The 11882-nt window shown below is 38.4% G+C and overlaps 1 protein-coding gene across 1 annotated transcript; it reads right to left on the bottom strand.

Moving 5' to 3' along the window:
• Window positions 1-595: 595 nt before the first annotated feature.
• LOC134635532 (sorcin-like) lies at window positions 596-9376 on the bottom strand (the record flags this gene model as incomplete). The annotated part of the gene is made up of 5 exons (XM_063484908.2): window positions 596-929; window positions 3424-3482; window positions 8440-8553; window positions 9018-9165; window positions 9323-9376. Coding segments are annotated over 5 exons (402 nt in total), but the record flags the coding sequence as incomplete, so codon positions are not given.
• Window positions 9377-11882: the final 2506 nt, after the last annotated feature.

Raw genomic sequence — 11882 nt, 5'->3', positions numbered from 1 at the left:
AAAAAACTTTTTTAGATTTCAACCAAATTCTCATGCAATTCAATTTATGAGCTGAAATATTTATGTGACTTGAAATTACCTTACCAGATTCCCTAAATAGCAAGGAAGGAGGTTCAGTGCTTCCTGGTCAATTAAGGACAGGTCCAACTGTCCTTAAGTAATGTAATGATAAAATGTGCGGGTGTTCCAGTCATGTCAGGGTAAAACTAAAACCTACAAACCTATACTCTGGGACTAGATTGTAGTTTCATGCATGATTTTAAGCAGACCTGTTGCAATCACTTTTTTTTTCTAGATACATGTTTACAGTGACTAAAACTAGTTTACATATTCGCCATCTTAAATCTTCAAATGAAATAAATCCTAATAAAATAACAAAAAAATAACTCACAAGCTAATAATATAACAAACAATGTAACTAACCTGAAGCTTCACTGACTTTATAAGCACCATAATCCTTTAATTGCATGTCTCGCATGCATTCAAAAAACAAAAAAGATATCTTTAAAAGGACAACTAACTTAAACCAAAGATAACACAAGTAAATAGAAGCAAAGTATAAGTAAATTCATATAATATTTCTTTATTAATTCCATTAATGTTCGCATGCCACTGACCAGCCTGCATGTTTATATCATTACTCTAGTGGTAAGAGCCCATGCAGATGTAAGAGTGACACTAATAAGCTCCAGTATACAGGCATTCAAATGACACTAGCACACACCGAGGTTATTTGTTCTTAACTTTAACACTATGCATTACTTTACAAAAGGTTTTTGGTAAAATGGAATGTTTCAGTGACATTTTGTAAAATAATGTGTGTAAAAATACATGTGAAGAAAATGCCATTAATATAAGATTTTAAAAAGTGGTGGTTGTCCCTCTGTTTAGTGCTGTCCTCTTCAAATGCTCATGGTGATCTGGATAAACTAAGGAGACAAAGATAATATGCCAAGTGTTACTCTACAACTCTTACACAGTTATCCAGCAATTCTTTTCTTCACTAAATCACATTATTATTAGGATGTGTAATAACTTTAATAATGTATCTAATTGTTTCAGTTTTCCAGGCAACTGTTTCTGTTTGGTTAAGAAGTGTTTTATGTTATTTGCCTTTGCAGCTTCCTGCTGCCACTGTAGGAAACAAAGCTAGAAATCAACTGTGCATTACTTTCTGAACATCAAACAGAGACAGCTAGAAACAAGCTGATAAAAACAGTGAGGGGATTTAGCATCTTTACCAGAATCAGAATCAGAGAGACTTTATTAATCCCAGAGGGAAATTGAGTTGTCATAGCAGCAAATATACAACAAAAATCATGCACTCATATAAAACGAGTGTAGAAATAGATATATAGATATAGTAATAAATATACATATAAATATAAAAGGACAAGTATGTGTGCAAAGTATATACTACACTTGGAAGTTAGTGGGGACTGAGCACTAATAAAGCAAAGCTAATATGTTACGCTAGATTACAATGAACCCTTTCCCAGCCAGACCAAAGATTTGTGGACTATAAAATATATTTTGTATTGATGAGTCGCTCCCTGGTGGTCATTTAAAAGAATGCAAGTATGTATCACTTCCATGCTGGCTTTCAGACTGTATATGTACGTATATCTTTTGTAGTCTTTAGGAGATTTGTTTTTCTGTAGCAAATAAAGCACTGTTGCGTACAGGTTGGCTATATAACCTTAAAATGTGCCAAGATGTCTACGTATTTCTAAAACATACTGAATATAAAGACAATCAACATAACAAATCTGTAGAAAAGATGCCAAGACATCTCAGAAACAGGCACTGACATCTTGTTTTGGAACCAGAACATGCACAACAGTTCTGTGGGATTGACACACGGTATTGAGGCCCAGCCCCTCGTACCAAACTAGGAGCTAAACCCATCTATAGTGAAGAAGTAGCTGATATGTTGCTAACACAACACAGCAAGAAGTTATTAATAATTTCCATTCAAGTAGGAAAGCCTGAGTGTATAACAAGCAGAGATGGGTAGTAATGCGTTGCAAGTAACGCGTTACTGTAATCCGATTACTTTTTCAAGTAATGAGTAAAGTAAGGGATTACTATTGCAAAAAAGGTAATTCAATTACTGTTACTTTCCCATAAGCACGCTGTGTTACTGCGTTACTAAAACCGTGATTTTTTTTTGCGAGTGTCTCATGACAGTGACGTAAGCGAGTGCGACTTTCGTGGCAACAGCTGTGTGCAGATCAACAATGGATAATATATCGAGTGCGGGAGAGAGTATGAGCGTGCAGCATTTAAAGCATGAAAGTACTGACCTTACTTTGAGTTTGATTCCGTAAAAAGTGACAAAAACATTAGCGTCCGCTGTTCACTGCTTGGGAAGAAAACCTCTTTTTACAGCGAAAAACCCTGTAACTTCTGAGCAAGCACCGAGTATGCTACGATGTAATGGGAAATTCACAGACAAACTCGCGGATTTTTCCACTGACTGCTGCAGCACACCTGCACCAGGGCAAACATCCGCCTGCTATACAGGTGAAAATAGAGCAACAGGACCGCTGAGTCTTTGATTTTATTTATTTTCTGCTGTGTTTCACTTGCATTTATTTGAAAGACTGAGTGTAAACACAAATGTGCTGGAATATGCAGAAAATAGGTTTAAATGTTAAACAAATTTCTTCCAGTCAGAGAATGTTGCATATAATTTAATTTTTGCTTGATGCATAAAGTTAAAAGATTAAAACTAATAAAACAAGTTTTAAAAAGAGACTTTTTCATTTGATTACATTTTATATGATGGATTATGCAGAAAAAGTAGAATTGGGCTGAAAGATCTATCGCTTTATCACCTATTCAGGTTGTAAATCGTGTTTTTAAAAAGTAACTAAGTAATTAATTACTTTTGAAAATAAGTAATCAGTAAAGTAGCAGGATTACTTTTTGGGGGAAGTAATCAGTAATTAGTTACTGATTACTTTTTTCAAGTAACTTGACCAACACTGAAAACAAGTGTCAACAACAGTACAGTCAGGATTGTGGCAGCAGGGAATATTCTTTGTAATTGTTTAAAGTGTTTTTAAGGTCTGCACAAAAACTGTATTATGTTAAAAGACACATTTAGGTTTGATGAACATATTCACTAAATAATGAACATCTATTTCCTTAAAGACTGACCAAGGCCTTTATCTTAAATTAGTCTCGAGTCTCAGAGGGTTTTTTTGTTTGTTTTTGTAAGAAGGCTTGTTTTGTTGTCTGCCTTTCAAACTAACAGCATCACACTGTTAATTCAAACTCTAGATAAATTTCAAATTAAATACCTTCCAGCATTTGGTGACAAAATTATAAACTCAGTGTTTATTTTGACACAAGAAAACCCGGCATTAAAATTAACTCTTCAGACAAAGAAGAAACACCTCAGCTGTAAAAACTTACATCGTCATACTGAAATGAGGCGTTGCCAGTTTGGGTTGTGTCCCTCCTTCGAAATTGATCTGAAAAACAAAGACACATCAAAAAAAAGCCACATGAGTTTTATTATACAATTTATTTCTTTTGCTTTTCTGTCATTGTGGGTGACAGGGGATTTCTTTAAATCACCCTGCCGTTCTTTCTTTAGCCAAGACTCCTGAGGTAGAAAGCACAAACACACTGCAGTTTCTTTTACTCGCGAGGACGGTCACAGAAGCGCTCACACAGGAGACAATCATGGACTCGCGCTTTGTCACCGTCTGCGTTCTTTATTTATACAAGATTGTTCTGTGTGTATGTGTGTGTGTGCGTGTGTACAAAGATAACAACATTATTCTCAGAACTCAGAGCTGAGGTTCCCCTTTTCTAAATCTGTATGTTCTAGAATAAAAAGAGGAAGCTGTAAGTTGTTTATCACAGAAGAGTTCATGTCAAAAGTTATTAGGTGAAAAGTCACGTAGACATGTGCTTCACTGATAAACATAAAGAATACATTTCATGTAACTGATCAAAACATAATTTTCTTCTGACATCCGGCCCTGTTTATCAGCGAAATGAAATGTACAATAAGTAACTACTTGTCTTTCACATTCTCAGTTAGTACATCATTTGTTACTCTTCATCTTCATGATCTTCATTGATTTCAGTACATCTGCGTATGCTGTGAATGATAAACTCATCATCTGTGAAATTACAGCTTTTAAACAAGGAATAACTCAAATAGAGAAAACAAAATAAAATCAGGAAAAGTCCAACGACAATCAACGGTCTCTTTAGCATCTGAAGCCATGTTTGAAGAATGTACATTATCTGGTACGTAGGTGCAGCATGTGGTGTTGAACAAAACGCACAATCCTCGTTTCTCAGCCAGGATCATGTGCAGTGCTACACGATGTTGCATTACAGCAATTCTGAGAGCGTCTATTTCTTGATTTTGTCCCTCGTTGACCTTCCAGGATGCTTTGAGGAACAAGCCGAATCCATAGTCCATTATCTCACTTCTGAGAGCATGTTTTCCAACTCCTGCCCACAGGAAGAGTAAGTTGAGTATCTTTTATCCAATTGTCCAGAGTTTGAATTCTTCAGGTACGTCGGTTCCTCAGATTGAGTCATGTGGTCAGACTGTTGAAGTTGAGCGTGTCTTCCTGGATGAGGATGATGATGATGTTGTTTTTACAAAAGTCATTCTGAAGGTGTGATCGGAGATCAGAATTAGTGCACCTGTCCCAGGGTGTTTCCCATATATGGTTGTGTTACTGTGCTCGGCATGTGCGAGCAGACGTAACAGTCTTTCTCTGTGGTTTTGTTAAACACATATCTGTATCAGGCATTTTTCATCCAAGGATGGTTGTGATCTTGTGTCATGTCCATTAGGTGCAAGTTGTCGTACATCCATCTTTTCTTTCTGCCTCGTGGCTCGGCTGCTGTTGGCATCAGCTGGCATCCTGTAAGGGTGAGCTTTTATAGTCAAGGTAACCAGGAGGGTTCCCCTTCACATTGTCGCACATAGGTCCATCACACCTACACCTGGCTGCCCTAAAGTTGATCGGATGGAGATTAGAGTGCGGGCTCACCCTACGGGGACCCAATCGCACTGCCCCCCCTCACCCCCGAAGCAACCAAGCGTAAGTGAGGCTTCCCTAATGTGCTTCCTCCTTGGTGTCGGGGCTTCTCGGGACCTCAACCTTTTTGCAGTGGCTCTGATGTATCCAGGAGGGTATCTCTGCAATTTTACAGGCTGTGGGTGTTGTCAATAACACTTGATATGGACCCTCCCACCTGGGCCAACTCCAATTTTTCCTCTGGAGCACACGTAACAGGACCCAGTCGCCTGGTTTCAACCTACAAGAGACTGGAGAAGATTCATACGGCAGTTTATTGTTCAAAACAATATCCTTATTTTCTAGTAGTTTTGCCATCCATTCTGCCAGACTTGTTTCTCTGACGGATTTTTCTAAAGGTTCACTTTTTGCAACTGAGATTGCATTTTTTTCCACTGGATAAATCTCTGGCCATTTTGAGAATAGTCTATAATCACTAGAGCGTATTTTGAGCCTTGACTTTCACTTAGTTCAATAAAGTCCTTATGAATTGTGTTTTTAACAGATCAAGCATGTCCTCACAAATTCCTTTGCTGAAGTTTCAAAATTCAGAGTATAAAAGTGTGTATTAAGGACCTGGACTATCCGCCCTGAGGACACATGCACAAGAAATACTGTACAAACATTTCAAGATCAAACAGTCACAGTCACATAACTTCAATCAACATCTCAAAACTATACTCGAGGAATATAATAAAACTCTTTTGTGAAGCACTGGTAATCTGCAATGTGCATTGGTTTGTGTGAACACAAAATATTCAGTTGGCGTATATGTGTGTGTAAATCTAATATTGTGCAGCAGCTTCTGCTCTAAAAGACAAATGAAATAAAAATAAAAAGTGTGTAACTTGCTCATTAGCTTAGTAGTGTCCACATATTTATTTCTGCTTCTCAAACCTGTAGCTTTAGCTGTTGTATACCGGGTTTGGCTTATTAGTGGTAAGTATAGGTTTGCTCTTCATCACAACAAAGTCTCATCTAGGATGACAGGTTTACAAGCAGGTCAAGTGTCTCTATGCACTTGATTAGATTAGGTATTTTCCTTATTTTCTTCATCTCATATATCATTGTACTGAGGTTGAGCAAACCTTAAGCTTGAATCAGACTACTTTTAACAATTATCCACCTCACATCATAACTGACTTCTTATTAACTTCTTATTAATAGTATGTCATTATTAATATTATTATTGGGTTTTTTTTTCCTTTTTTATAACAGCAATAGTATATTACAATATACTACTATACTACTAATATACAATAGTTTATCATTTTATATTTTATTATGTATCCATCGAGGGCTGGGGGTGATCTGCAGTTTCACCCCTCCCAAGCTGGAGACATTTACCTTTTCACACACTTTCCTTGGCTGAACAATGACACAGCCTTAATATACCTTATGCATCTCTCTATTTTATTTTAAGATGTTTTCGTGTGAATTATCTACTTTCATTCATTCTATTCATTCTGGGCATGGTTGTCTACCCAATTTTGTTTCACTGAACAACCAGCAGTTTCACTTGTTAATACCAGTTTACAGGTTGTTATCCTTCCTATTATTAGTTTGAATATAGTACAGATAAGCTCTAATTTAAGTTAACCTTTTATTTATTACACCTATTTCTCTTGTATTTATATGTATTCAGTTGAGTCTGTATCCAGCCTTTTTTAAACTTTGATCTCTAATCTTTTATATGACGAGGGATTATTATGTTCTTCCTAGTTTGAACTGCTTCTTTGTCTCTTACAGTCACGTACAAAATGTCCCTCTTTTCCACACCTCCAGCATATAGTAATAGAGTCACTTTTTGGTGTGTGTTTAGGTCTACCTCTACCTCTTGCTGTTCCACTATGCATTCCTCTGTCTTTCTTTTGGATTAGCCCTACTCTGGTTTGTTGTTTTTCTAAACATTTCTCATCAGGTGTTAATTTTGCTTGTTTATTCTCCATACTCAAAGATTTTGCTGGGCCGTCACTGGCACGCTTGACTTCAGGGTGGTGGCTGACACGCCCTTCTACTCTGCACACGGAGCGGTGTCTCAACCTTCCCCTTTGTCGCCAGTACGTGAGCCTCAGCAAAGAAAACAATAAAAAAACAAAGATCAAAAAACAATGGAAGTAGTTCAGCAGCGCAGTGTGCTGTAAAATCAACTTACTTCCAAAACACAACACAAAACACATATACATACACACAGATAGACATTTGCGCGCTAATTTGTCACGAAGTATTTCACGGCCACTTCTAAAACCACTCTAAACGCAGTTCCTTGTGGCGAACTTAAACCTTATTTGTCACGAAGTATTTGACGGCTACTTCTAAAACCAATCTAAACTTAGTTCCTTCCGGCGAACTCAACCTATTTCACGTGTTTTCCGAAGTAATTCCGGCTACTTCTAACCTATTTTGCGCATTTCACGAAGTAATTACGGCTACAGTAAACCTATTTTGCGCATCCTTCTAAACCCTTCCGGCGGTTTAAAACCAAAAGTGTTTTCTCACCCTCAGTTGTCTTTTGCTGGTTATCAGGTCATCTGGCTGGACCCCAACGTCGTGGACCAGGCCCGGCCTGGATACGAATTTACGCCCAGGGCTTTCACCTCTACCTGGAGAGGGCTGTCGACAGACTTCGGTTCTGGCTTTCCCACGACGTCAGGATGCAGCAATCAGACCTTACTGGAGTCACAGAAACGTGTCTGGTGTTTCCATCTCTAGGCTCGAAGGACCAATTAAAATGACAGGGGATTTCTTTAAATCACCCTGCCGTTCTTTCTTTAGCCAAGACTCCTGAGGTAGAAAGCACAAACACACTGCAGTTTCTTTTACTCGCGAGGACGGTCACAGAAGCGCTCACACAGGAGACAATCATGGACTCGCGCTTTGTCACCGTCTGCGTTCTTTATTTATACAAGATTGTTCTGTGTGTATGTGTGTGTGTGCGTGTGTACAAAGATAACAACATTATTCTCAGAACTCAGAGCTGAGGTTCCCCTTTTCTAAATCTGTATGTTCTAGAATAAAAAGAGGAAGCTGTAAGTTGTTTATCACAGAAGAGTTCATGTCAAAAGTTATTAGGTGAAAAGTCACGTAGACATGTGCTTCACTGATAAACATAAAGAATACATTTCATGTAACTGATCAAAACATAATTTTCTTCTGACAGTGGGTATTCTTTTCTTTTATTGTTTTAACAAAGATGTATGACCATCTATAAAAACTTCATGAAAGAACATAATTTTATGTTGTCTTCTTAATCCTGTTTACAACTTAAATACACGTAAAAAACAAAATCAGGCAATATTCAAGGAGCCTAAGAAAGGTCCTCTCTCAAGAATATTTACTGCTAGTTTGTCCAGTTTAATGCATTTCTTGACCGACTCACCGGTGAGGGCGCGGAGCCTCACAGCGCAGCTCACAAACTCATCAAAGGGGATTCTGCCGTTCAGACTGTAGCGCTTCATGATGCAGTTCATAGCCTGAGGGCTCAGATTGTAACCTGAATGAACACACATACATTATCTAATGGTCATAGCACTTAGCTAACATCTACTTTATTGCCACTCTAAAACCCATGGCAGTCTGTGCATGTATAGTCTATATACACAGAAATATGCAGGACAAAGTTCAAAGTCCTTTTCCTTTAGAGACCTTCTGGACAGTCTGCACTGTCCAGAGAAGGGTCAGTATGAACTTTTGTAGAATTTTGCACTAAAATATTTTAACTTTAGATAACATCCTTTCTATTTGATGTATAAGGTTTAGAAAAACTTTGACATGTATTTTTACGTGGAACAAGGATGCTGGATTCTATCCCTCATCACAGCTAAACTGACTTGTACATATACAGCACCTCTTTGGGATTGGTAAGAAAAGTGGGAATAACTCAAGCAAGCAAAACATGCTGCAATGCTCCAGTGGACACCTGACTGTAGTCATAACTTCATTTTAATTTGCTCTTACCCATGGAGTTGATGGCCTGCTGCAACTCATGGCCCTCTATTGTCCCACTCTGGTCCCGGGCAAAGGATGCGAAGGTCCCCCTCCACCCATTCAGAGCCTGCCACAGGTCCTTGAACTCATTAAAGCCCATAGTGCAGGACAGGTCCCTCTGAGATAGCAGAGTCAGTCAAGGACCCTTAACACATCACCCAAGTTATGGTTTCCTTTTATAACGCACTGTGTCATGTAGTGTTTTTCCATTAGCAACTGTCATCATATCAGTTAATCCACTAAACATGTCTTTTGGATGATTAGCTGAAGGATACGTCCAATATATTGATCATCAGTCTGCATGTCTCAAGGCTAAAGGATGTGGCAAGAAACAAAGATCATAAAGATACAACTGATAACTATGTTTAGATTCATCTGGGCAAATATACAAATAGCATTAACTGGGTAACAAGGAGATCACCTTTATTACCGGTATGACAGACCGATACAAACCCCAGATAGCAAGACGACATTGAATTGATGTTGATTTTTCATCCAATCCGTCATAATGGTCAGGGTTGAAATGCCAATGTTGTAACAACATTGAAATACTGTGGTAAACCGACGGTCTTACTATAGGGACGTTGTAATGATGTTGATTTACCGTTGTTTTTTTGTCATTGATATTTGATCTATTTGTAGTCGACCAGGTGACAACAACAAACGTCTATTTATAGTTGAGCATCATTCGGCGCCGGTCACCATCAAAAAGCAGTCGATTTGTAGTTGAGCGTTAAATTGCATTGCAACTGAGCGGGTATAAAGTACCGGAGAAAGTAGATTTATTGTTCTTTTGTTATCAATGATTTCTGGTGTAGTTCACCAGCTTTAAAAAATCGTGTCGACGTGCAATTTATGTATAGTTGACCGGGAAATTAAAGCAGCGATCACTTGGACTATTCCGCAGCACCCCTCTCACAGTGGTACATCCCTCCAGGTAACCGTTGTCTTGTACAGTAGAGCGGGACATTAGATTTACTCTCAGCGGAATTGACCAGAGAAGGTGTCAGTTCATGCACTGCACTGGCCCGCACCACGATTAGTATAAGGTAAGAATGAATGAATTTTTTTCTATTTGTTATTTCCACGGTTGCATTTGAATAACAGTAAAAAAAAACTCGTTAATGTACAGTTTCGGACAAAATGTGTCTACTTTCATCTTACAATCCGGCAACAAATAAATTGCACTGCGAACAAAGTCTATCAACAAAGAAAACATTTTCATTTCATACTTTTCCGTTATATTCCCTTACAAAGCTAGCTTTAACGCTTCGAGGGTTCCTTTGTTCTTGCCGTCTCGGCGCTTGGCCCAGACTTTCGCTCTGTAGTTGCTTTTTAGCATGGTACTACAAAAAATTGTAAATCTGTGATATATGATTGATAAACGTAAAGTTAACTGTATAAATGTGTTTAATGACTTTGTTACTTTTAATGATTGAGGAGCACCCGCTTCCATTCGCACTCAATTCAAACTTTACGTTGCACGCTCACCTAACTTTACGTTGCACGCTCACCTAACTTTACGTTGCACGCTCACCTAACTTGCGTTTGCACCTTTTGTCCACACGTAAACTGCGTTTTCGTTAACTGAAAACTGAGATTTTTAAAGACGCCTGCCAGGGTGGATATTTTCGAAAACTCCGTTTTAGCATTTACGTGTGGACGAGGAAAACGGAGAAAACGCAGCGTCAAAGGTGTGCGCCTATTTTGACGTCACACTGTGCGCCACGTTTTTGTCTCGGTGCCATGAATTCCTACAATGGCAGACTTAGACAAAATACTGTTAATTTTATTATCTTCAGTGTTTAAATGCTTACATATACACACGCAGTTACTTAGCTTTACTGTTTTAAAGCTGAATCACAATGTCATTGTGCTCTTATCTTCAAAACACCAGTTTATACTCCTGAATGTCATCTTGTTGTGATTTTTTTTCTGTAGATTCCAGAGTCTCTGAGAGGCTACTATTACAAGGCAAGTTCGAAAATCTTGGAATTTCAGATTTTACATGGTATAAATGGTAAATGGCCTATATTTGTACAGCGCTTTAACTAGTCTCGAAGGACCCCAAAGCGCTTTACACATTCAGTCATCCACCCATTCACACACTGATGATGGCAAGCTACATATAAAAATATCAAATATATGTGACAGGAAAAAAACAAACACTTTTAGCAGTTAGAACAACTTATACTTGAATGCAGAATGTTACACCATCACTTATGGATATATTAGTTTTTCGCCTCTCACTGCTTAAGCCATTAATCTTTCTAGAATTGTTCTTTGAAACAAATGCGACCTCACAAAAGATGTTAACTATGCTGTCAGACCTGACCAGAGCAGTTAACGAACTCCGTGAGGAGGTCAGAGCCATCTGCCATCCCTGCTGCAATGAATCGGTAGATGCTGGGGTACCACCTCTGGATTTGCCCTTGCACAACATTGAGGAGCTAAACAATGCAGAGGCAGCTCTTCAATCACAAGAGGCAAATAAGGCAATGGTAAGTATATAAAGGTTATGTACACTTTGTAACTATAAAGTGTAATAGCTGTCAGATGTGATTTAAATACATAACGACGGCATGTTGATTATACACACAAGCACTTGCATACACATTTAAGACATGAGACACGCTAATTCCATCTCTTAAAATGTGTCTATAGGTGAGACGCTTTGCCTTGATTGGAGGGACCACACTGGAGGTGCGAGTCTGCCGTGTAATGGCTTATGCCATTACAAACAAGCTGGCCTCGGTACTCAAGGATACAGCGCTGTGCAGATGCATATTTGGTAAGTTTTACCGTTTATTGTAGTTTTATGAGCCTAAAGTGAAC

Source organism: Pelmatolapia mariae, linkage group LG10_11 (assembly GCF_036321145.2).
Source record: "Pelmatolapia mariae isolate MD_Pm_ZW linkage group LG10_11, Pm_UMD_F_2, whole genome shotgun sequence".
NCBI classification, from domain to species: Eukaryota; Metazoa; Chordata; class Actinopteri; order Cichliformes; family Cichlidae; genus Pelmatolapia; species Pelmatolapia mariae.
The sequence above is the reverse complement of the archived record's forward strand: the minus strand, read 5'-3'. Positions and strand labels throughout refer to the sequence as shown.